Genomic DNA, 27,290 nt, shown 5'->3' on the forward strand with positions numbered 1-27,290 from the left:
TTCAATTGTTAATGCACTTAATAAGACTTCAAGTCTAACTGAAAGCGAATATCTCTCAAAAAGTATCCATAACTATATGAATAATTTTATGTTCAATTAAAAAATAAACGAATTACAAGACACATCACAAAATAGCAGTTAAGCTAGCTTGATGAATAAAGATCGTTCGTTCTCAAATGCATGTATAAATGATGTTAATCGAGAATTATAACAAACTGGTAGTGTTTTAGTTATAAATCATATCAAATATGAGTGATAATTTGCATAAAATAGCGGAATTCTTGCCTTGCATAAGCGTCTGTTGCTCTGTTCGTCACTATGGAAGCTATAAGGCGCTACGGAAGCCCGATAAGAACAATGTGGCAATTGTGAAACGCGATTTTAGAGAAAGATTATTTTCTTGCGAAATTAGTATCACCATTTACGCCTTATACCCAGGTATATACGTACAGCAGTAATAATGATCTCAGCACTTATCTGATGGAGTAAAATAAAATAATTCCATCAATAATTTTAAAGTAATACGTAAAGTTTAGATCATATTATAAAGAAATATGCAAACAACATCTAAAATGTACAATACAAAATCAATTCACAACATTTGGGCTATTAAACGCCCAAAAAAAAATCTCTGCAGTATTATTTATTCAATTTTCTCAAAAGCTGTCGTATATTTAATCGAAATATACGGCAAATATATACATGAAATTTTCACATAATGATTAAAATATGCGTGTAGATCAAATTAAATTATTTTTGTCTTCATCTTTCTGTGATTCGCAGTTTTTAGGTTTTGGGCATGATGTACGTGACGTACGTCTGACGTAATGCCGTTCGAGTTCGAACGTGTTGCGGCGGTCTCTGCAGCGCGAACAGCAGAGAGAGCAGCCCAACAAGCTCACAGACCTACAAAACCCTCACAACAGCGACCAAAACCGAAAATGTAAACCCTATACGGCAATAAACTGAGGTGTTGTAATGGATACAATCTTTCTGGACACGAAGGAGACAGAAGTCAATTCATTTTGTGGTAGTTTGTGAGCTAAAATCCGTTAGCTGTCAACAGGTGGATCAGATCTGTGAAGTAAACAATGTCGTCCAGAGGTAAGATTACAATATCTATTAAAACATTTCTCTAACTGAGTAATAAGCATTCGAAATAGACCTGAAATAAGTTAATTTGTTCGTTAAAAGATGGAATATACAGTGCAGCACAGTATGAAAAATATGCAATGCAGTATAACACCAGTACAATACAAATTTTATATCATACACAAGGGATTTTCAACCTTTTAGATGTCCCTCATGGACCCTCTAAAGTGTTTTCATGTATGAAGACTCAATTTATACCGTGGAAAATTAATATTATAAATATGTGTAAAATATGATTTGGAAAATATTTAGTTATAATTTATTCATTTTTATTTGTACGTTTTATTTTTTATTATTTTATTTTTCATTTATTTTTTTATTATTATTAATATTAATCATTAAATTATTTTTTTTCTACTCACTCTAGTACTGTACTTTTTGGGTTTGGTACCATTTTTTTATTTAAATTAATTAATTTATATTAATCCAATTTATTTAATTAGTTATATTTATTTATTTATACCATACGCAAGGGGTTTTCAGTCTTTAAGATGTCATGGACCCCCTAATATTCAAAATGAAGCTATGTATTTTCATGTAGGAAGAGTCAGTTTATACTGCGGAAAATTTATATTAGAAAGATGTGTAAAATATTATTTGGAAAATATTTAGTTTCTGTTATGTTAAATTTATTAATAATATTATTTATATATTTTTATTTTTATTACTTTATTGAACTTTTTATTTTAATTTATTATTAATATTAATTATTAAATTAATTATTAAATTATTTTTTCTACTCACTCTAGTAATGTAAATTTTTTGGGTTGGTACCATTTGTTTATTTAAATATTGATTTATTTTATTTTAATCAATACATTTATAATAATCCAATTTATTTAGTTAATTATATTTATTTATTTATTTATACCATACACAAGTAAGGTTTTCAGTCATTTAGATGTCATGGACCCTCTAATATTTAAAAGGCAGCTATGTGTTTTCATGTAGGAAGACTCAATTTATACTGTCAAAAATTATAAATCTGTGCAAAATGTTATTTGGAAAATATTTAGATATTATGTTAAATTTATTAGTAATATTAGGTACAATTTATTCATTTTATTTTTACTTTTAATTTGTATTGTTTTTTTTTATTGTATTTTAGATTTAAATTTATTAATAAATACATTTTTAAATTAATATCGTTTTCTACTCACACTAGTACTGTACTTTTTGGGTTTGGTACCATTTCTTTATTTAAATAATTATTTATTTTATTTTAATCAATTAATGTATATTAATCCAATTGATTTAGTTAGTTATATTTGGGTCATTCCAGCTGGAATCATCAAATGGCCCCCACCTGACCCCCTCAGATTTTTCTGAAAAAAATCTGTGTGATTGATAATATGCCCAATAGATCATATACAAAATTTCAGATCTCTAATTTAGGCATATGAGTTCAAAATAGCTGGTACTAGAGTAGTTGTGAATGTCACACAACAATGATTTTTTTTTTTTAATTATTACAAAAAAATGAGGCAAAACCCCATCCTATTTTTTGTATATTTTATCAATAACAATATGCTCTTTCAAAAAAAAAAACAAGTTTTATGTTCACACCTAGTGTCATTCATGGGAAATATTGCTCTGAACATTGGTGTAAATGAGTTATTTTTCCATTTTTGGACCTTAATATCTCAACATCCATCAGACTCTATTGTCTGATATCAAAGGATGTGAAAGACATGGTACATATCAGACCATTTACCAAGTTTGATGCTTATACATTGAAAATTGAAGTTTCTATGGACATCTGAAAACCCTTAAAGTAATAGTTTCGAAGAAAAGTAGAGGGCCAGCATTCAGCATTCAGGTGTAAATTCAGTAACAATGCTGTGAGTTGTAATTCATGCAGTTCTGGACTAGGACTCTTAGCCCAGAAAATTTCATGGACCTGGCACAGCTAGTTCTGGAGATATTTCAGTCTGAACATGGTCACTCAGACTGTGATGCCAAAACAGAGTGAAAAACAAACTTTTTTTTTTTTTTTACAGATTTTTTGTGAAAAAAGTACGCACAGTAGATATCTGAAATTTTGTATATGATCTATTGGTCATATGTGACCCTGGACCACAAAACCAGTCATAAGGTTAAATTTTACAAAACTGAGATATATACATCATATGAAAGCTCAATAAATAAGATATATGATTGATATATGGTTTGTTAGGATAGGACAATATTTGGCTGAGATACAACTATTTGAAAATCTGGAACCTGAGGGTGCAAAAAAATCAAAATACTGAGAAAATCATCTTTAAAGTTGTCCAAATTAAGTTCTTAACAATGCATATTACCAATCAAAAATTACATTTTGATAGGTTTACAGTAGGAATTTCACAAAAAATATTAATGGAACATGATCTTTACTTAATTTCCTAATGATTTTTGGCATAAAAGAAAAATCAATAATTTTGACCCATACAATGTATTTTTGGCTATTGCTACAAATATACCCCAGCGACTTAAGACTGGTTTTGTGGTCCAGGGTCACATATTACCCATCACATGGATTTTTTTCAGACAAATCTGAGGAGGTCAGGTGGGGAACTTTTCCAAAATATGATGATTCCAGCTGGAATGACCCATTTATTTATTTATTTATTTATTTATTTATTTATTTATACCATAAACAAAGGGTTTTTAGTCATTTAGATGTCATGGACCCCCTAAAATTTAAAAGGCAGAAATATGTTTTCATGTAGGAATTTGCATTTCTATTACTAATATTATTTATAACTGATTAATTATTTTTTTTTATTTTTTTATTTTTTTTCATTTATTTATTTATTTCATTATTTTTAATTTTTCTACTCACTCTAGTACTATACTGTTTGGTTTTGGTACTATTTAACTATTTTATTTGTTTATTTTATTTGAATCAATTAATTTATATTCAACCAATTTATTTAGTTTAATCTTTTTTATTTTATTTACACTGTTTTTCTCTAAACTTACACCTCCTCACTATGCAAAGCACACATGCAGAGTAAAGTCTGAAATCTAAAATCAGCAGTGATTGATGTGCCTCTATCTCTCCATCAGCTCTGTGGCAGCAGCCATACGTGAACATCTTCAAACACACGAAGATAGAAGAATGGAAGAAAGTCAGCAAAGAGGGAGACGTCACCACATACATGGTAGGTCGTTGCCGCAGAGGATTCTCATTAGCATTAAGTTTTTGTTTGCATGTATTTATCTTGTTGATTTGTTTATTGGTAGGATAAGAGCCTGAAGTGTTCTGTGTTCCGGATCCGTGGCTCTATACCGGCCAGTAACTACATCCTCCTGCCCAAAACCAGCAGCCAGTCTTTGGGGCTCACCGGCCGGTACCTTTACCTGCTGTTCAGACCCAGCCCAAACAAGCACTTCATTGTGCACCTCGACATCGCCGCTGAGGTTAAAAGTGGTTTATATGCACAATTACGTAATGATACAGACAGTGTTGGGGTAACGCATTACAAGTAACACAAGTTACATAATAATATTACTTTTTCTAGGTAACTAGTAAAGTAACGCATTACTTTTTAATTGACAAGAAAATATCTGAGTTACTTTTTCAATTAAGTAACGCCAGTTACTTTTTCCCCCCATTTATTGATTAAAAGCTCTCCTGTCCCCATGTCGAGAGAAATTGTGAGTAAGATGTTACTTTAGTTCTAGAATAATTGTGAACATACAAAAAATAATCTCACTCACTAAAAAAACAGATACAGTATTCCTCAAAATGAATAAAAACAGTGAAAACAACGCAAACCTGCAATAATTAAATATGGTAAATAATACAGATATCCTTTATGTATTTAATCCCATTTTATTAACTGATGTCTTTGCTGCCGACCTTTGATGATCCAATTCATCCATACTAATAAGCAAAAATTACTCAAGATAATCTAACATTTGTTTTCCTTTTTTTTATTGCTGAAGAGTTGAAATTTTTTTCTGTGGTCTACTGTACAGACATGAATTTACTTTTCTTTTCTGAGGCTTTTGGTGTAAAAAGGCTTTTACATTTGCCAAAAATAGAACTTTTTATATTAAAAACAAACAAGCAAGCCCTGCCCAGATTTAAAAAGTAACACACAAAGTAACGTAACGCATTACTTTCCATAAAAAGTAACTAAGTAACGTAATTAGTTACTTTTTAGGGAGTAACTCAATATTGTAATGCATTACTTTTAAAAGTGACTTTCCCCAACACTGGATACAGACTTTGATGTACACAATGTGCCTTGTGATGATCTATCATCTCTGTTGCTGTGTTCATCATTCAGGAGGGACAGGTGATCCGTGTGTCATTCTCTAACATGTTCAAAGAGTTCAAGTCAACAGCAACATGGCTGCAGTTTCCTTTTCTGTGTGGAGCTGCACACGGTTCAGTGTATGAGAATACGGCCAGTACTGCTAAACAAGGTACTTCACGCTTGTCCTTTATTTGAATGATGTTTTCTGCACACAGCAAGCGTTTTTGTAGTTCCTGATTGATAACTTGTGCATTTCAGGTTTAGTTGGCCCAGCGCCACCAAGCACAAGATGGACATGCTTGACGATGGATCTACGTCACGTTCTCTTGGTTTACCTCAACAGAACCCACAGTCACCTTAAGAGCATCAAACTCTGTGCCAATATGTCTGTTAAAAACATCATCACCAGCGACCTGCTGTTTGACCCTGGTACATTTCTGTCTTGGTTGTGCACGTGTGGTTTTATCTGTTATTGCTGTTTATTGTCTATGTAATTATATAATATTTCATTTTGTGTAGGTCTGTCATTCTCTGAGTTCAGGCAGTCTGGTTTGATGTTACCAGATGGCACTGCACCGATGCCCAGAGAAATGTGTTTCCCTGTGCCGAAAGGCCAGAGCTGGCATGACTTTTACGATTACATTAGGTGAGTCTAACCTGGAGAACTAGGAATACATATTTCTGTTTAATTAAACACCTTGCTTACAGGAGTAGTTTTAAATGTTCATTAATGGGTGAACTGATATGTGTATTTGTCATAGTATGCATATTTGTAGTATGTGTATTTGTCATTTTTATTAGTTATAGTATACACTATCAGTCAAAAGTTTTTGAACAGTAAGATTTTTAATGTTTTTTAAAAGAGTCTTTTCTGCTCACCAAGCCTGCATTTATTTGATCCAAAGTACAGCAAAAACAGTACATTTCTGAAATATTTTTACTATTTAAAATAACTGTTTTCTATTGGAATATATTTTAAAATGTAATTTATTCCTGTGATTTTAAAGCTAAATTTATAGCATCATTACTCCAGTCACATGATCCTTCAGAACTCTTTCTAATATTCTGATTTGCTGATATATATTGAGATTTATTTATTTATTTATGCATTTATTTATGAATACATTTTTTTATTAAACTTATTTTTTTATATTTTAAGTTTTCTAATTAAAAAAAAAATGTTTACGTTTTTCATTGAAAATGTATATATCTGCTTTTATATCTATTTTATAGTTTTGTTTTGCGCTATCCTGTATACCTGGTTAATGTAAATATTCAGATCTACATATGTGTGTGCCCTTTCTACTGTTATGTCCTGAGAGATTCATGATGCTGTCGTTATACAGTATGCTCAGTTATTAATTTTGTACTACTTTTGTACACTTTTCAATTAAAAAAAACTCCACACAGCACTACCAAAGACGGATTTCTTTGCCAGCTAAGCATGTGCATATGTGACCCTGGACCACAAAACCAGTCATAAGGTTAAATTTTACAAAACTGAGTTGTATACATCATATGAAAGCTTAATAAATACGCTTTCTATTGATGTATGGTTTGTTAGGATAGGACAATATTTGGCCGAGATACATCTATTTGAAAATCTGAAATCTAAGGGTGCAAAAAATCAAAATACTGAGAAAATCACCTTTAAAGTTGTCCAAATTAAGTTCTTAGCAATGCATATTACTAATCAAAAATTACATTTTGATAGGTTTACAGTAGGAATTTTACAAAAAATCTTCATGGAACATGATCTTTACTTAATTTCCTAATGATTTTTGACATAAAAGAAAAATCTATAATTTTGACCCATCCAGTGTATTTTTGGCTATTGCTACAAATATACCCCAGCGACTTAAGACTGGTTTTGTGGTCCAGGGTCACATATATATCCTTGTAGTGGAGTTTGTGAACTACATGCAACAAATTTCTGATTAAAAGAGGCATATTCCAGAATTTGTGGAATCAGGATATTGTCTATAAGATGTATTTGGAAGTTTGAATACTAATCTGAATATTTGCAAATTATTGATGTGCATTTAGATAAAGCCATTGATTCACATGCAATTGTTATTTCATGGTTTCAGAATGTTTATTGCAAACACAGAACATCTTGTGTGTTTCAGGTTTCCCTCGGATGGTACAAAGCTACCATTTGATTCCATACAGAAAGGGTCCAACAGTGAAACTAAAAGTAAGTCTTGAGTATGTAAACATACATAATCACGCACAACACTGTGAACTTTATCTGATGCACAAATCGTACACTCACTTCACAGAAGTCTCAACTGAAAAGAGCCCTCAAAGCGAAGAGCGTCGTGCTGTAAACATCAGTAAACCTGTACAAGACCGAGTTTCCCTCATCCAGCAGATCACCACCCCAAAACCTGCACAAGTGAGTGTTTATGTGTGAACTTTAGTTGAACCTCATTCCAGTGCAACTAATGTTGACATTTACAAGCTCCAATGGCTTCTCTTTCTCTTTTTTCTCTCCATGTAGCGCACTAAGCAGCGTTCAGTGATCCAGACAAAGCATCTGCCTGAGCTGAATTATACACACTCTGGAGGCTCAGAGAGCCCGGGGTCACCGGGTCAAAGGTCACCGGCGGGCGAACAGGTCACAGTGGTGCGTACAGATGATGCTGGAGTGCACGTATACGCTCATTGCGAGGATGATGTCTATACTCACACGACAGACAGTGAGGAGGAAATCACAGTAAGTAAAGTAAATACAATATTGGCTTCCTCAGTTGAAATCCTAACAAAGCAATTTAAGGAAATAAAACTGCTTTTTTGGGTGATTTCTACTGGATTATATTGGATTGTCCCTTTTTACTTACATAGGATATTCTGTTGCACTGTTCATCAATGCACTTGATTACAAATCAAACCAATTGTGAGATTTGTTTTTTAAAAGAATAACGAATTTGGACGGACCCATCAAAATGTTTCTTTTTAGGTCATCAATGCAGCATCTCCTCGACCTGTCTCTCTGTCTTCTGACCAACCAGTGAAGAAACCTCAGGTTAACCACACATAAACACTCACTAACAGAGCATAAATGCATGTTAAAGCATGGTTTACATGATAAAGCTGTGTGTATATCTACAACTAGGTTTTTTTTGTGCACTGTGGTCATTTAGAGGATCGCTGTATATATTTCAGAAATTGTTTCCTGACCCCATTCTGAAGCTGAACAGAATTATTGGTTTCGGAGGAGCTACAAAGAGATGTGTAAGTGATGCACACACACAAAGATAAAATATAAGGGGTGCAAAAATGCATAATCTGGAAATTAAAATATAATGCATTGATTACAAAATTTAATAATAATTGATTTTAATTACTTGACACATTGTTGTGTCTCTCTCAGGCTGTGTGGAGTTCTGATGGAGAGGAAGTTGTGTATCCTTGTCACGCTGTTATTGTCAGCATGAGCGTTTCATCTGGACAACAGAGATTTTTTATCGGACACACAGATAAGGTTATTCTTGCAAAAAGACAGACACTTAAATATGATTTTTACTAAATTACAGTGATTTTTCCAAGGTTTAGTGGTGGTTTGCATGATGTGATGTGGAATACACTCCCTTAACCATGGTACAATCATTATAATCCACAGCTTTTTGAGTGACTTATTGCGTTTAAAAAACTAGTACAATAGCAACATGATAAAACACCAATGATTGATAAATATTTGTTTTATTTTTTATTATGGTTTTTTTTTTTATTACACTACCAGTCAAAAGATTTTTTGTTTTTTAAAGAAGTATTTTCTGCTCATTAAGCCTGCATTTATACAGTAAAGTACAGCAAAAACAGTACAATTATAAAATATATTTACTATTTAAAATAACTCCTTTCTATTTGAATGTATTTTAAAATGTATTTTATTCCGGTGATTTGAAGCTGAATTTTTAGCATAATAACACCAGTCTTAAGTGTCACATGATCCGTCAGAAATCATTCTAATATTCTGATTTGTTGTTCAAGACATATTTATTATTATGATTATGATCAATATTTAAACAGTACATTTTTTTCAGTATTGATGAATAGAAAGATACAAAGATCAGCATATATCTGAAATAAGAAGCTTTTGTAACATAATACACTATACCATTCAAAAACTTGGAGTCAGTATAATTTATTGGGGGGAAGAAATTATAGAAAGTAATACTTTTATTTAGCAAGGATGCTTTAAATTGATCAAAAGTGAAAATTAAGACATTTATAATGTTACAAAAGATTTCTATTTCAGATAAATGCTGTTCTTCTGAACTTTCTATTTATCAAAGAAACCTGAAAAAAGTCTACTTAGATGTTCTCAACTTAATAATAATAATAATAATAATAATAATAATAATAATAATAATATAAAAATAATCATATTTTTTTTCACCTGAAAATCAGAATATTAGAATAATTTCTGAGGGATCATGTGACTGGGGTAATGATGCCAAAAAAAGCTGCTTTGAAATCACTGGAATAAATTAAATTTTGAAGTATATTCCAATAGAAAACTGTTTTTTTCTGTACTTTAGATCAAATAAATACAGGTTTGGTGAGCAAAAGAGACTTTAAAAATGCTAGCTATTGTATAACATGGTTTATCCAGTAAACATGGTTCAACCTATAACAGCCGTTCACCTTATCATCCACACCAGTTTAAACAGCAGTTAGGTTAGCTGCCCTCAATTTTTGTGTTAATGTGTTCCTATTTTTGGTTAGGTCTCAGCTTTGGCATTAAACACCAGTTCTACAGTATTGGCATCAGCTCAAACGGGTGCAAACAGTCTGATTCGTCTCTGGAGCTACAGCGGAGGAGTGTGTCAAACCATCATTCCTACACACACACATGCTCTCAATCTGCTCAGGTACAACAAACACAAATACAACACAGATCTGCCATTGTTTGTGCAATGCCAGCTGGATTTCTCAAGCTCAGGTGATGTTTTTGTTGTTTCAGTTTCTCCCAGAGTGGAGGAGTGCTGTGTGGCGTAGGGAAAGACAGCCACAACAAAACTGTAAGTGTTTTGCATGTGAGGTGTGAATATTGTATATGTTTGTGTTAATTATTTGATTGGCTCATTTAGATGGTGGTCCTTTGGAACACTCGGCGTGTGGCGGAAGGAAGTGTGGTTCCAGTCTTGGCTAAAGCACACACAGATGTGGACATCCAAACAATGAAGATAGCGTTCTTTGATGAAACACGGTGAGCATACACAGTTGTATTGTAATTAACCTCAGTCATATTGGCAGATTCTAAGTGAATGTGTTTGTGTGTGCAGTATGGTGTCGTGTGGTTTAGGTAACATACGTTTGTGGCGTGTGCGTGGCGGTTCTCTACGCTCTTGTCCGGTGAATCTGGGACAGTATCACAATTTAGAGTTTACTGACCTCGCCTTTGAGAAGGGACACGCTCAGGACCGTCCAGTGGATGAGCGCACGCTGTGAGTACACACATGACATCATGACATCATGACAAATGACAGACACATTAAACTCCCAACTGTCCACTTAAATTACTGTAGTATACAGACCTGCTGACATTAATGAATGATTTTGTGATTGGACAGGTTTGTCAGCAGCAGGAGTGGTCACATCCTGGAGATTGATTATGTTGCTGTGGCAATAAGAAACATCAGGAGGCTCCTCCCAGCTCAGGAGACTCACGCCCACCAAAGGGAGAAACAGACCTTTAGCACAGGTGAGAATTTGTGTTTGATCCTGGTCCATGTCATTCCTAATTACAACTGTTTGTTTACTGCTTTCTCAGTGTCCTTGTCAAATACGTCAAAAATGTGTCAAAAAATTTCGATTTACAATTTGATTTAGTTTCGAATTTGATTCAGGGAATCTGAATCCCTAATTCTTTACAATAGCATGAAATAAATTAATTCAAAATGAATTAGTTTTTCATGATTTGATTCATTTTTGAATTTGATTCAAGGTCTAAATTAAAGTTAAATTAAATTGTGATGTAATTTGCATGGTGGAATTAATTACTTTTAAATAATTATTATTAAAAATATCAGCTAATATATATCCTAAGCCACTGGAAGGCTGCAGCAGAATAAATTAAATTAAATTAAATTATATTAAATTAAATTAAATTAAATTAAATTAAATTAAATTAAATTAAATTAAATTAAATTATATTATATTATATTATATTAAATTAAATTAAATTAAATTAAATTAAATTAAAATAAAATAATAAAATAAAATAAAATAAAATAAATTAAATTAAGATGCAGTTTGCAACATTAACATCTTTAAAATATCAGCTACTAAACACACACTTAGTCCAGTGGAAGACTGTACTATACTGGAAGACAATATTCTGTTTTTTATAAAAGTTTATTAAAAATGGCATTTTTAAAAATATATATTTAAACAAATGTTGTTGTTGTTGTCATTATTATTTCATCTCTATAGACACTTTTTAATCATAATTGAGAACTGTAGTAAATAATTGTTTTGGTTTCGATTTGACTCGAGGTCTCTTAAGTTAAATTAAATTATGATGTAATTTTCATGGTGGAATTAATTGTTTTAAATAATTATTTAAAAATTATTATTTGATTAATTAGTAAAAATATCAACACCTAGGCCACTAGAGGACTGCAGCAAACTATAAATTAAATTAAATTTTAAAATACTAAAAATTAAATTAAGATGTCTTTAAAAGTTCATTAAAAATGGAAGAAAAAAATGTTGTTGTTTAATCTTTATAGGCATTTTTTAATTTATTTATTTAATTAATTAATTTATTATTAACTATTATAAATATGTTTTCAGGTGCTGGTATTGCAGTAAACAGCATCAGTGTGTGTGATGAATTCTGCGTCACTGGTTCAGAAGACGGTTTCATGCGTCTGTGGCCTCTTGACTTCTCATCGGTTTTCTTAGAGGCGGGTCAGTACTCTCCTGTCAGTTACTCTCACAACCAATTATCTTGCTTAATACTAACTCTATGAATTACTAAAGTTTAGTTGTGTTTGGTTTGTAGAGCACGAGGGGCCTGTCAGTTTGGTGTGTGTGTCCTCCGACGGCTCGAGAGTTCTAGCAGCCACGACCACAGGAAACCTTGGGTATCTGGATGTCAATACCCGCGGTTACCGTACACTCATGAGATCACACACGGCGAGTGTTTTGGGCTGTAGTGTGGACGGCGTAAGGCGGCGGGTCACCACAGTTTCCAAAGACAGCACTGTACGGGTGTGGGACATGGACACCATGCAACAGGTCAGATATAGAAATGTTATTTTTAAACTTTAAAACATAAATGTGTTTATGTATCATAAGGTTAAATTATTAGCACTTTAAGAGATCCAACCCATGTTCTTAATTAAAAGGACTTAAAAAGTCAGTGTGTTGACTTGTACCTAAACTTTAAAGGGAACTTATTTTATTTGTGATATACCAAGACTTACTTCTCTTTTTAGGAGCAATTGTGCTGTAGTATAATGTTACATAGGGCACGTGCAATGGTTTAAATTTAAGTTTAAATGTATTTTAAAAACATTTGCTCTGAAGACCTATTGTTTCATATCGTCATGAGACCACAATAATGCTATCACCTTATCAAGGTATTGATATTATCATTACATCCCTAGATATTACATTAAAGCAGTCTCTTATTTGTCTTCCAGCTCTATGATTTTGTCTCTGATGATGATGAAAGTCCCTGTTCGGTTGCGTTCCATCCCAGCATGCCTCTCTTCGCTTGTGGATCGAGCTCAGGAACTGTCAGAGTGTTTGATATCCAATCATCAAGCCTAATCGCTCAACACAGGTACATACGCACTTAAAAAAAAAAGGATTCTTAATCCTTAAGGAAGAAACATGTGACACTAAAGACTGGAATAATGATGCAACAATTTTGGCTTTGCATCACAGGAATAAATTATATTTTTAAATATTTTTAAACAGAAAACGGCTATTTTAAATTGTAATAATATTTCAGAATATTGCTGATTTTACTGCCTTTTTGATCAAATGAGAAAAAGAGACTTCTTTCAAAAACATTTTAAAATCTTACCAACTCCAACATTTTTGAACAGCAGTGTCTATTTTTGTGACATTTTTTTTAAACTGCATAAAACACACATACACTAAATTGCCAAAAGTATTGGGACACCTCATTCTAATGAACAGGTTTGACTAATTTAGTAATTTCCATGAGTACAAATCTTTGATTAAGCATATAATGATATTCTAGGTGATTGTGTGTTTCTAATTTTACAGCAACAGTTTTGACAGGACCCCCTTCAATTATAACATGGCAATGCTTTTGTGTAAGGTAAGGTTCAAAAGCAAATGATTGATTCAGTCAGTGTGTAAGAACTTGGCTGGTCTGCAGAAAGCAAAGTCATAATTTCAGCTGAACAACTCTGGTGTGATTTTAAATGCAGGCCTTCAGCCATAAACTCATCACTAAACACCAATGACTTGTACATACACAACATGGGCAAATATTAGGACACCCCCTTCTTTAGAACAGAAGAGAGCACTTCAAAAACTGTGGCAACAAAGATGGAAACAAATCATGTAAGAATAAATTGTATTTCCATCTCTGTTGCAATAATTTTGGAAGTGTACCCATAGTTACAGCTCATTGGTGTTTGGTGATGAGTTTTAGGCACAAAGTCTGCATTTAAAGTCACTCCAGAGATGTTCAGCTGGGAATATGACTTTGCTTTCTGCAGACCAGTCAAGTTCTTCCACACTGACTGAATCAATAATTTCTTTTTGAACCTTGCCTTATACACAAGGCATTGCCATGTTAGAATAGAAAAGAGTCCTGTCAAAGCTGTTGCTATCAAATTAGAAGAACACAGTGCCCTAGAATATCATTATATGCTTAAACAGTAGGATTTGTACTCATGGAAATTACTACAATAGTAAAACCTGTTCATTAGAATGAGGTGTCCCAATACTTTTGGCAATTAACTGTATATCATTCATATTTCTCTTAAATGTGTATTATAATGTGTGTTTGCAGGCAGCATGGTGGTTCAGTTGAGTGTGTGATATATTCTCCTGATGGTCAGAGTCTTTTTAGCGCTGGTGCTCTTGGATACTTGGTACTTTATAACTCTTCTCAACATGACCATCATGTGGTCCGTGTTCTGAGTGAGTAAATGATCGCTTTTACAGCACAATATAAATCATACAGCTGATGTCAGTTTCGCTTCACAGCACATTCAGATGAACGCTTTTTTTTTTAGGATAACTGAAATATCTGTGTAGATGCAGTATTCTAAAATCTTGATCTTTTTTCTAAGGTAATGTGGTTGCACGCGGTGTGAATCGTGGTCCAGATACTTTGGCCGTGAGCTCTGACAGCCGCTGTCTTGCGCTGGTCGGACCGACCGAATATATCGTCACAATCATGGAGGCACAATCACTTAATGAGGTACATCAAAACCATAATGTTGTGATTGGTGCACATGCAGTTAAACCAAAATTTATTCAGACACCTTTAACATTTCTCACCTTATCACAGTTTAGAAAATGGTATTATTTCCCAAGGTTTTCATGTAATATTTATATTTTATTTTATTTGAGCTTTATTGCTTTATTACAGGGTTTCCGCGGGGTCTTAAAAAGTCTTAAAAAGTCTAAAATTTAAAAATCTAAATTTTAGGCCTTAAAAAGTCTTAAATTCGCTGTTCTAGGTCTTAAATAATTTTACACAGGTCTTATTTTTCCAATGTCCATGTAACGCTACCGCTAATGCTCATTTAAATTCTCTTTTTATTGTTGTTACTTGGTTGTTTCCGTGGTGTTGTAGTTCTCTATTTCACTATTCCAAATATAATTTGCTGTATTTAAACTACAAATGAGACCAACATGTAATAGCCAATCAGCTTTCTGATATTGGCGCGAGTCTCTCTCGGATTGTACCACAGAAGTAAAATGGATTTAACTTTTTAGCTATGGGTAAGTGCAAGTTTAGTGATACTTGGCTTGAATAAACTGAATATAGGGCTTGGCTAAGGCCAGTTGCTAACAACTGAAGATTTTTTTCTCCCCCTGCAGAAGTTACTGCATCTTCAGACAGAATTGCAGTAGTAGAATACAGGTCAAACTACCTTTTTTATGTATATAATGTTCTTAATAATAATAATAAATATAGGTCGAGCTAGTTGACCCCCAGCTTTCGAGATACTTTTAAAATGTTTTTTTTTTTTTTTTACTTGCCGGACCGAACAAACAGCCTGATTAAAACTGAAACTGAAACTGAATTTCATTTATGACAGCCATGAAATTGTTTACTTATTACATTAAACACATTAAATATTACATATGATATAATGTGTATATCCATTACAGGTTTAGGTCTTAAATTTCATATAAGGTGGTATTAAAAAGGTCTTAAAAAGTCTTAAATTTCACTTGTTCATATCTGCAGAAACCCTGTATTAAAATGATTTGTAATAGTTTGTTTTAAGTAAAGGGATAGTTCATCCAAACATGAAAATTTGATGTTTATCTGCATCAAAGATGTAGGTAGCTTTGTTTCTTCAGTAGAACACAAACAAAGATTTTTAACTCAAACTGTTGCAGTCTTCATATAAGGGTACCAAATCTTTGAGAGTAAAAAAAACATACTCAGACAAAACCAAATATAACCCTGCGGCTCGTGACGATACATTGAGATTTTAAGACACAAAACCATCGGTCTGTGCAAAAAACTGAACAGTATTTATATCATTATTTACCTTTGATTCACTGTAATGTTCAGCTGTCCTGAGCACATTTACAACAGCCAGTAATAGTAGATGCAAGCATGGAAGTGATCTGCCATGCGTATACATCACTCATTATTTACAGAGTGCATAGCAGCTACTTAAAATGTTAATTACTTGTGCTTATCCTGATTCTGGCAACCGATTAGAAACTAAAAGAAAGATGTTTCCTTGTTCGAACTCATCCGGGAGTGAGGACTTTTAATCGATTACATTGCCAGATCATGTTGACGCGTCACGCAGAGGCTGTTTGTGAACGCGCTCAATACAGTTGAACGTTGCTGTGGATCAGTGGTAAATAATGATATAAATACTGTTCAGTTTCTTGTTTTGTGTCTTAACACCTCAATATATCATCACAAGCCACAGAGTTTAATTCGGTTTTGTCTGCGTATGTTTTTTTTACTCTCAAAGATTTGGTGCCCATCAGTGATGCGCGGGTTGATCCAAAATGAGCGGGTGCCCGCGGTTACGAGTCATCCAAAAATATTTTTAAAGATATTCAGGTCGCGGTCGGTCGGGTCGTTTGAAATAAAGATGCCAATTAAACCTTTATATTTAGAATTTATAAAGTACTAGACACAATTTTCTATGAAATACATAGACCTACACTTTATTGGCTGAATAATATTTACCTTTTGAATGTTGAGCGTTACTAACTGTTGAATAAATGCTGACGCGGGATAAAATGCCCGATTTCCCAACATGTTGAACTGAGCAATGCCATTGTACTATTTTAATAGTCTACTTTTAAACGCATATAGCTCAGTAATATCTATTTTCTGAGAGGGGGTGGGATTTTTGTTGGGAAAGTCGGCGGAGAGACGCACACTTCGATTAGACTGGATAAACACATGCAGCATCTTAATTGTTAAGAAAATGGTATTCCTAATAAATGTCTCGAATATTTTGATTATGTCCAATGCTTCTCTTTCTTTTTGGAATTATTAGACACATTTCACTGTCTTTTCAAATGCCTAGGTCAGTTTAATTTCCTTCATTATAAAATTTCTAGCACTGTTTTTAAACGTTTATTCAAGCAATAATATATAAATTATCTAATGTAAATGCTTGTTTAAAACCAGGGATTAAAAACGAATTCCAAGTAAAAACTGTATTTTTTCTTTACATTTCCAGAGAGCGAAACGAACGAAATGAAACATTACTTAATAAATTCAAGGCACTATAATTTCCTTATTCATTTGATACAACTGTTATAGCTATACAAATATAAAATAATATTACTTTGTCATATTCGTGATTCCTGAATTTATATATGAAAACTTCGTTTTGAAGTGCATTCGTTATGTTTGTATAAGAAAATTTGTTAACCTAGCCTATTAAATTGATTTAATATTCTTGATTATTTTTAGAAGTTAAAAGTTAAGAAAAAAGGAATTATCTTGTAGTCTATATATATATATATATATATATATATATATATATATATATATATATATATATATATATATATATATATAGGGCTATAGGCTAATCTTTTTCTTAACTTTTATTACACTGTAGATCGAAAAAAAATAATTCTTGATCATAGGCCTATTTAACATCGGAGAATCACTGACATACTTCGAAAACAAAACTATTTAAATCTGTATAAAGGAAAGACAAAATAAATCACAACAAGAACAATCTGTATTTTTCTTGTAATCAAGAACATTTCTTTTGACAAAATGACCTAATTAATGCCGAATGATGTTTGACAGTGAACGCATCTATAGCCGCATATAATTGCTGGTTTTAGTCGCAAATATTAAACATGTGGGTCGGGTACAATATTTACTTTTTTTTTTTTTTTTGCGGTCCGAGTTGCGGGCGGGTTAGTTGAAAACGTCGGTCGGGTTCGGGTTGTTTAAACATTGCCCTGCACATCACTGGTGCCCATTGACCGCCATTATATGACTGACAGACTGCAAGTTAAAAATCTTTGTTTGTGTTCTGCTGAAGAAGAGTCACCTACATCTTGGATGCCCTGGGGGCAGCCATGGCCTAATGGTTAGAGAGTCGGACTTGTAACCCAAAGGTTGCGGGTTCGATTCTCAGGTCCGGCAGGGATTGTAGGTGGGGGGAGTGAATGTACAGCACTCTCTCCACCCTCAATACCACGACTGAGGTGAGACCCTTGAGCAAGGCACCAAACCCCCAACTGCTCCCTGGGTGCCACTGCTCCAGGTGTGTGTTCACGGTGTGTGTGTGTGTGTGTGTTCACTACTGTGTGTGTGCACTTGGATGGGTTAAATGCAGAGCACAAATTCCTAGTAACCACCTCCTTTCCTTCCTCCTTTCCTTAAACATCACATTTTAATTTTTTGGTGAACTATCCCTTTAACAATAACAAAACTATTTATGACATAAAGTATGTGCTAAATAGTGATTATTTGTGTATGCGTTGCAGTTACTCCGGGTTGATGTGAGCATTCTTGATGTTGAGAGCACAACGCTGGACTCTGCTCTGAATGTGTGTTTCTCGCCCACGTCACTGTCACACCTGCTAGTCACCACATCCGCCAATAAGATCCTCTGGATCGACACACATACGGGACAACTGCTCAGACAGGTAAAAGACTAAAGGGTGCACAGACTTTCTGAGAACATTTAATATCAGATTTCAGAATCATCATTCATGTACTTACAGGTCTCTGAGGTGCATAAGCATCCGTGTGTGTCTCTGGCAGTCAGTGAAGATGGACATTATTTGCTGACAACCGGTCAGAACTCTCTAAAGGTGTGGGACTATGACATGCACCTGGATGTCAGTTCACAGGTATGTTTGGTTGAACGCTGGATTTCATGAAATTCAGATGTTGAATGAGATAAAGAATGTGTTTATTTGTCCTCCAGGTGTTCATTGGTCACTCAGAGCCCATCAGACAGGTGAGGTTCACACCTGATCAGATGGGTGTGGTCACTGTAGGCGATGCCCTCTTCTTTTGGGACTTCCTGGCACCTCCACAGGAAGCTGCACACTGCAAGTAAGACATGTTTTCCATAATACTGTACATAGTACTATTCATAGAGTTGTTTTGATCTCAAGTTATTCTAGTTATTTTTTTATTTTTTTTATTTGTTAAACTCACTAACTTTCACTATTCCTATTAGGTCTCCAGATATAAAAGTCCCCCTTCGTAAATCAGGTATGATAAGCTAAATTTTAATTTTGTCTCTTGTTAAAGGAAGATTGTAAGTGCTTAGGTCAATAAAGAAATAAGTTTCCACAAAGAAAATGTTTGAAATCCATGTGACACTGAATACTGGACTAATGATGGTAAAAATTCAGCTTTGCATCACAGAAAGAAATTATATTTTAAAGTATATTAAAATAGAAAACCACAATTTTAAATTACATTAACATTTCACAATATTACAATTTTTGTTCTGTATTTTTAATCAAATAAAAGCATTAAAAATATTAATGATTACAAAGTGTATATATAGGGTGTTTGAAAAGTAACTAGGCAATATTTAATGGTTATAAAAATTGTAGTATCAATAATTTTAATAACAAATAATTGAATAATAATTTATATAATTATATAATTATATAATATTAATAAATAATAATTTAATAATGATTAGAAATTTAGAATTTATTACCCATTTTAATGCCTAGTTACATTTCACCCACCCTGTGTGTGTGTGTGTGTGTGTGTGTGTGTGTGTAAAAAAAAAAAAAAAAAAAGAATATATATATATATATATATATATATATTCAATGTCAGATGGAGATGTGACAAATGTAAATAATTCTAAAAAGAATAAAAATATTTTCAAAATATACAAAAAACCCCTCAAAAAATTAACAGACACATGGAACATCATATAATATAATTTAAAATATAATTTATAAATAAAAAAGCTTCTTTTTTTTTTTCAGCTCACAGTTGGCCGGAGCTAAATGGAGCCGAGCTATCCAATGAGAGTCCTCGAAAGGCTTTATTCCAGCCCTCCTCTCCGCCTGTCATGACGTTTCTTTCCAATGCTATGAAGGACAGTGAAGGTGTGTGTTTGTGAGCATTTGTCTTCATTCATGTGTCACTATTACATCTCAAATGCTTTACTTCAATAGGTTTCCTGTGTGATTCCACTGCTGAACTGCAGCTCAGTCCCACTGCAGGCCACGCCCACTCCCCGCCTCCCAAACATGCCTCCTTTCTCAGAGTGACAGAGTGGGTGAACGATGAAGACACGCCCACACTCCCAGCTAACCAATCAAGGACGGAGAACATACAGGACAGTCACACAGCAGCCCGTCCAGACTGTTATAAACACTTCACTCCACGTTTTAAGACTTCTGTGTTAGATCAGGTATATATTTTGAATCAATTATTCTTAAATTGTGTATTACGAATATTTAACTCTTTTGTATGCTGTCTTTTTTGACCAGACCGCAGTAGCTCCGCCCTCAGGACCGCCGGGGCTGAGTCTCAAGGCTGTGATTGGCTATAATGGCAATGGGCGTAACAATATGGTCTGGAATCCAGACACAGGTAAATATTAACCAAGTATAAACAATAAATATCCCTTTTGTTGTCTCCTATGAAAAGTCTTTGATGTAACGTGAGCAGATCAAAATGTAATGCCATTTGTAATTTACTTTAACAACCATTTTTGTTGATTTTAGTGACATTTTTGACCCAAGGCCCTGTTAATTTCCAACCCTGGTACATATACAGACTTGTTGTGTAGCTATGTCTTGTGTGTGTTTGTGTGCAGGTTTGTTTGTGTACTCCTGTGGGTGTGTTGTCGTCGTTGAGGATCTTCATACAGGCTCACAGAAACAGTGGTTCGGCCATACTGAGGAGATTTCAACACTTGCTGTCACCCATGATGCACAGGTGCTGCACACATGCATGATTTAGTATACACTACAAATACTGTATATAAATCACAAACCACTATTTGATAATACTTTGCAAAAATGATGAGCCTAGTCTGAATGAAATCTATGTCTGTTTTGCCTGGCAGACTGTTGCATCTGCATCAGGGGGCGGAGCTTCACACAGCAGCCTCATTTGCATATGGAATGCTTCAGATGGCTCCTGTAGAAATCGCTTGTCCTACCACAAAGGGGCAGTGCAGAGCCTAACGTTTGCCAGGGATGACATGTACTTGCTCTCAGTGGGTTAGTGTTTCATGCTTTGTATTATTTGGTCATGTTAAAGTAATATTCTGGGTTAAATACAGGCGTAACAAACTAATATTTTGGCCGTTTCACATTTATATTGGAAGTCTTTAGTAACAGCGGAATTTTATAGTCAACTCTCTCTCTCTTTCGGCTTGCTCCTTTTTTATCAGGGGTCGCCACAGTGGATTAATCCACACAGCCGATTTGGCACATTTTACACCGGATGGTTATTATACTGTAGTCAACTAAAACCAAAAGAATTTCTATTACATGAAATAAAGTTAAAGTTACCTGAAATAAAAATAAATAAATAAAACTTATTTTATTTCAGCTACATCTCTCATTTTTGTTTAGTTTAACTTGAAGTACTAAATGACTAAAACTAAATTATCCAAACTATATACACACATTTAAAAAAGTGAACATGATCATGTTATTTTACACTTAATTGTTATATTTCGGTACATTTATTTGTTCGAATAAATAATAATTCATTAAAACTATAGACATAAAAACAGAAAACAAAATTACTAAAAACTAACAAAAATTAAAGTGAGCAAAAAATAAATAAATTTTTAAACACTACTGGGACAAAACAAAAACTGGTTACTGTAGTTAAATAACACATTTCTAATAAATTTAGGCTGAAAATGTTTCAAATAAAAAAAAACTAGAGCTACATATTTTTTAATTTAATAATAGAAGCTAAATTTACAACCAGTTGAAAGTTTTTGAACAGTAAGAATTTTTATGTTTTTTTTTTAAAGAAGTCTCTTCTGCTCACCAAGCCTGTATTTTTTTAAGTACTGCAAAAACAGTTAAATTTATATAAAATAACTGTTTATTTGAATATATTTTAAAATGTAATTTATTTCTGTGATTTCAAAGGTCAATATTTAGCATCATTACTCCAGTCTTCAGTGTCACATGATCCTTCAGAAATCATTATAATGTTTTGATTTGCTGCTCAAAAACATTTTTTGATTATTATATTATGTTGAAAACAGCTGTGTAGCTTTTTTTTTTTTTTTCATTTTTCTTTGATGAAAAGAACATTCATAAGAACAGGATTTATCGGAAATACAAATGTTTTGTAATTTTCCATTCATCAATAAAGTTCTGAAAAAAAAGTACTCAATATTGATGATAATAATAATAAGTTTCTTGAGCAGCAAATCAGCCTATTAGAATGATCTCTGAAGGATAATGTGACACTGAACACTGGAGTAATGCTGCTAAAATTCGGGTTTGATCACAGAAATAAATTACATTTTAAAATATATTAAAATGGAAAGCAGTTATTTTAAATGGTAAAAATATTTCACAATTGTATTGCTTTGCTGTATTTTGCCGTACTTCTTTAAAATCTTACTGTTCAAAAACTTTAAATTGTTAGTGTATTTTATTAAAACATAAACTTTATTACAGATATAGATTTCTTGTGTCTTTTATAATGAATAATTTGTAATAATGCAGTAAATTATGTTCCTAGGTGATTTTTCGGAGCCGGTGGTGGCGCTGTGGAGCACACGATCGTTTGAGCTGCTCTGTACTGTTCAGATATCCGTCCCGCTGCATGATGCTTCTTTCTGCCCGTTTACTGCTAATGAGCTGACCCTCATCGGCAGCAGCGCTGTAGTCTTTACTCAAATACAAACACGCGATAACAGCACTGAACTTCAGGTATGTACAGACACCATATGCCAGAAAATCAAGTATGCATACACTGCTGCACAAAGGTATATAAGACAAAATAAGCTTTCTTTCTCCTGCAGGCGCAGAAAGTAAGCTTACCTGATGCGGTCGGGCAGGCGGAGGTGACTTCCCTGTGCTATAACACTCGCCAGATTCTGTACACAGGCACAAACAGCGGCCACGTTTGTGTGTGGGACTGTAACACACAGCGCTGCTTCGTAACCTGGGAAGCAGATGGTGGAGAGATAGGTGTGTGTGTTAGTGTTTTTCCTCATATGTGACCCTGGACCACGAAACTAGCTATAAGGGTTGAGATTTATACATCAACTGTAAGCTTTCCGTTCACATATGGTTTGTTAGGATAGGACAATATTTGGTCGAGACACAACTTTTATACGACTAATACAACTATTTGAATATCTGGAACCTGATGGTGCAAAAAATTCCAAATACTGAGAGTTCTTAGCAGTGCATATTGTATTACTAATCAAAAATTAAGATTTGATATATTTACAGTAAGAAATTTACTAAATATCTTCATGGAACACGATCTTTACTTAATATCCTAATGATTTTTGGCATTAAAGAAAAATAGATCATTTTGACCCATGCAATGCACTGTTGGCTATTGCTTCAAATATATATGTGACCCTGGACCACAAAACCAGTCTTAAGTCGCTGGGGTATATTTGTAGCAATAGCCAAAAATACATGGTATGGGTCAAAATTATAGATTTTTCTTTTATGTCAAAAATCATTAGGAAATTGAGTAAAGATCATGTTACATTAAGATTTTTTGTAAAATTCCTACTGTAAACCTATCAAAATGTAATTTTTGATTAGTAATATGCATTGTTAAGAACTTAATTTGGACAACTTTAAAGGTGATTTTCTCAGTATTTAGATTTTTTTGCATCCTCAGATTCCTGATTTTCAAATAGATGTATCTCGGCCAAATATTGTCCTATCCTAACAAACCATACATCAATAGAAAGCTTATTTATTGAGCTTTCATGTGATGTATATATCTCAGTTTTGTAAAATTTAACCTTATGACTGGTTTTGTGGTCCAGGGTCACATTTGTGATTTGGATCGATGGGAAACAGAATAACTGGAAAATAAGTGTTTTTGTGTGTGTTTGAGTAGGTGTGTTAGTTTGTCGTGGGAGCAAGCTGGTCACAGGCAGTAACACCAAAAAATTGAGACTGTGGTCTATAGCCTCCGTCCAGAATCTCAGTAACGCAAATAACAAGAGCAGCAGAGCACAGGATGATGGGTAAACATGCACACATTCACTTTATCTCCTTTAAGAATGCTTAAAGATTCAATCTTCTGCTCACCATGGCTCAAAGTACAGTAAAAACAGTAATATTGCGAAATATCATTGCAATTTAAAAGAACTATTTTCTATTTAAATATATTTTAAAATGTAATGTATTCCTGTGATGCAAAGCTGATTTTTCAGCATCCTTACTCCAGTCTTCAGTGTCACATGATCCTTCAGAAATCATTCTAATATGCTGATTCGCTGCTCAGAAAAAAATATAATTTCTGATTATTATTAGAACTGAAAACAGTTGCTCTGCTTCATATTTTTGTGGATCTTTTTAATAGAAAGTTCAATGAACATTTTTTTAATAGAAGTGTTTTATAAGTCTATAAATGTCTTAAATGTCACTTTTGATCAGTTTAATGCGTTCTTGCTGAACAAAAGTGTTAATTTTTTTCAAAGACAAGTTTTGCACTGACCCTAAAGTTTTGAATGGTATTGTATGACATGAAAGCCTAATATGTGCCTTAAGAGTACAAAATAAAGTTAATTATGAGGTAATTGCATATTAAACTGAAATAAGTGAGGAATACATTTAAAAAGAAATTAAAAACTGAGAGAAATCAGGTCAAAATTTTGAATATAAAGTAGGGCTGCACGATTAATCGTTTTTAAACCGAAATCGCGATTTGAAAGGGTGCGATTTTCAAATCGCAAGAGCTGTGATTATTTCGATTAATTATCAACTGTGGTAACAAGCATATAAATCGTTTTTGACAGGTCGCTTCATGTGCATATTACATCTTCATGCTTATATTACGTTTGATGCAGAGTTTAACCAATAGGGGGCATTTTAACACTGCATGTAGAGACGTGCACAGGACGTATTTTTCAATCCTGCATCCGCAGAAATATGTTTATCTCGTTCCGTTCCCGCCTCGACATTCATGTTTTGTCCCGCTTCTGTCCGCAAAAGCCCGCATAAAAGTAACCTTTATAGTTGTTGTTTTTTCAGTACATCAATTGAATTTACATGAAACAGATCTCGTAAGTTTCACAAAACCCCAGCATAAACGTCCCCGATAAAAATATTTGTTATAGCCTATAGGCTAAGCATCAACATTCACAAACCACTGTTATTCTTAACAGAAAATGCAAGCAGACACAGCTCCTTTAAAGCTGATATCTCAGTTTATACGCGAACTTATCAAGCTCTACAATGAATAATATGCACAATGAATCTTTCACAATGTCTACACTTCGTGTGTTTTAATTCGTGAGCACGCAATATTCAGCACTGTGCAAGAACATTTGAGCAGTGAGTGGATTCTAACTTAAACACCTCTGATGACTGCCTATCCCTGTGCTTACTAATCATAGCTGTAAGTTGTATACTAGTTGTTCTTGCTGCTTTTGTGCAATAGATGAATAACAATGTTTTGTTTTTTAAAATATTTTGTTTAGATATTTCTATTTTGCGGGAGTCCCGCGAATCATTTTATTTTCCCGCGTCCCGCACAGCCGCACTCTCCCATCAAGTTATGTTCCGCGCCGCATTCGTTTGCGTCGGGTCCCGCTGTACTCTCGTATCTACTGCATGTACTGAGCAAATAACGGTAACGCCATTTGGAAAAGATGAGCGGGAGCAGCGGCTAAACTTCCCAACAAAGTGTCTCTTAATGTAGGTTATCATCAGTGTTTTACTAATGTAAAATAGTTTACAGAGTGTTTGGATTCCTAAAAGATTTTAATTATATTTTGTTATAAAATAATGTTATTTATGTATGTATGTATGTATGTATGTAATCTTTTAGGATTTTATATAATAAAATATATAATATTTTTATTAATTAATTTTGTATAATAGTATATATTTTATTTTAAAAGATTTAAATAATATTTTATTATATCATTTTAATTGTTAATTCAATTTTATTTAAGATACTGTAGTTATTTTCTTAATTTGTCATGACAACTTTATTTAAAAAATGACAACAATGTTTAAGAGGTTTTAAATAAACAGTAGAACAGTGTAGCATACTTTGTGATTATGCTTGGTCTTTCTTTGGTGCTGTTAAAACCACCATATCAAACTTGTAGCTCTTTTATGAAATAGTAGTAAATCGCATTTTAAATCGCAAATCGCAATTTTGATCAGAAAAATCGCAATTAGATTTTTTCTCTAAATCGTGCAGCCCTAATATAAAGTTGCTTAAGAATTCAAGTCACAATTGTTAATTGTTATTACTGTCCATATTTTGTTCTAATTACTATAGAAAAATATCTTGTTTTCTTGTCTTTTACTTTTGTAAAAACTATTAAATGAGCTTGTTTTGACTCTGGAAGAGCTCAGGTGCAGCTAGAACAAGAACTACTGTTGGATGGGACAGTGGTCAGTGCAGCGTTTGATGATGTCATGGACATGGGGATTGTGGGTACGACAGCGGGAACCCTGTGGTACATCAACTGGGCCGACAGCACCAGTATACGGCTGATAAGCGGCCATAAGAGCAAGGTACGACACAAAAACATTTCAAGGATTAGTTGACTTCCAGAATAAATATTTCCTGATAATTTACTCACCCCCATGTCATCCAAAATATTCATGTATTTCTTTCTTCAGTCGAAAATAAATTCAATGGTGGCCAATGGGTTGAAGGTCCAAATTGCAGTTTCAGTGCAGCTTCAACCTGTTGATCCCCATTGAAGTCCACTTCATATCTTTTTGACTGAAGTAAATTATCAGGAAATATTTATTCTGGAAGTGAACTAATCATTTAAAGGAGAAGTTCACTTCCAGAGCAAAAATTTACAGATAGTTTACTCACCTCAGCCTGCTTGTCATCCAAGATGTTTATGTCTTTCTTTCTTTAGTCATAAAGAAATTGTTTTTTGAGGGAAAAGTGTTCTCCATATAGTGGACTTCTATGGTGCCTGCGAGTTTGAACTTCCAAAATGCACTTTAAATGCACCTCTCAAAGGCTCTAAATGATCCCAGCCGAGGAAGAAGGGTCTTATC

The 27,290-nt window shown here is 33.5% G+C and overlaps 1 protein-coding gene across 1 annotated transcript in view; it reads left to right on the forward strand.

The window, feature by feature from the left end:
- Positions 1-1,091: 1,091 nt before the first annotated feature.
- The window catches only part of LOC141300306 (WD repeat-containing protein 90-like), a 33,395-nt gene continuing 7,196 nt past the window's right edge, over positions 1,092-27,290 (forward strand). The window contains exons 1-35 of the mRNA XM_073830622.1: positions 1,092-1,104; positions 4,192-4,298; positions 4,381-4,557; positions 5,433-5,571; positions 5,661-5,831; positions 5,922-6,048; positions 7,532-7,599; positions 7,685-7,800; positions 7,906-8,121; positions 8,365-8,430; positions 8,571-8,639; positions 8,779-8,889; positions 10,137-10,282; positions 10,375-10,432; positions 10,502-10,620; positions 10,697-10,858; positions 10,985-11,115; positions 12,210-12,326; positions 12,421-12,656; positions 13,064-13,206; positions 14,416-14,546; positions 14,699-14,829; positions 18,576-18,737; positions 18,816-18,944; positions 19,022-19,152; positions 19,280-19,314; positions 20,055-20,177; positions 20,247-20,485; positions 20,565-20,667; positions 20,894-21,015; positions 21,146-21,302; positions 22,798-22,988; positions 23,081-23,249; positions 24,148-24,277; positions 26,618-26,786. Of these exons, the coding sequence (XP_073686723.1) occupies positions 1,092-1,104; positions 4,192-4,298; positions 4,381-4,557; positions 5,433-5,571; positions 5,661-5,831; positions 5,922-6,048; positions 7,532-7,599; positions 7,685-7,800; positions 7,906-8,121; positions 8,365-8,430; positions 8,571-8,639; positions 8,779-8,889; positions 10,137-10,282; positions 10,375-10,432; positions 10,502-10,620; positions 10,697-10,858; positions 10,985-11,115; positions 12,210-12,326; positions 12,421-12,656; positions 13,064-13,206; positions 14,416-14,546; positions 14,699-14,829; positions 18,576-18,737; positions 18,816-18,944; positions 19,022-19,152; positions 19,280-19,314; positions 20,055-20,177; positions 20,247-20,485; positions 20,565-20,667; positions 20,894-21,015; positions 21,146-21,302; positions 22,798-22,988; positions 23,081-23,249; positions 24,148-24,277; positions 26,618-26,786 (4,614 nt within the window). The remainder of the gene's footprint in view (positions 1,105-4,191; positions 4,299-4,380; positions 4,558-5,432; positions 5,572-5,660; positions 5,832-5,921; positions 6,049-7,531; positions 7,600-7,684; positions 7,801-7,905; positions 8,122-8,364; positions 8,431-8,570; positions 8,640-8,778; positions 8,890-10,136; positions 10,283-10,374; positions 10,433-10,501; positions 10,621-10,696; positions 10,859-10,984; positions 11,116-12,209; positions 12,327-12,420; positions 12,657-13,063; positions 13,207-14,415; positions 14,547-14,698; positions 14,830-18,575; positions 18,738-18,815; positions 18,945-19,021; positions 19,153-19,279; positions 19,315-20,054; positions 20,178-20,246; positions 20,486-20,564; positions 20,668-20,893; positions 21,016-21,145; positions 21,303-22,797; positions 22,989-23,080; positions 23,250-24,147; positions 24,278-26,617; positions 26,787-27,290) is intronic.

The sequence above is a fragment of the Garra rufa genome, chromosome 24, assembly GCF_049309525.1.
Source record: "Garra rufa chromosome 24, GarRuf1.0, whole genome shotgun sequence".
NCBI classification, from domain to species: Eukaryota; Metazoa; Chordata; class Actinopteri; order Cypriniformes; family Cyprinidae; genus Garra; species Garra rufa.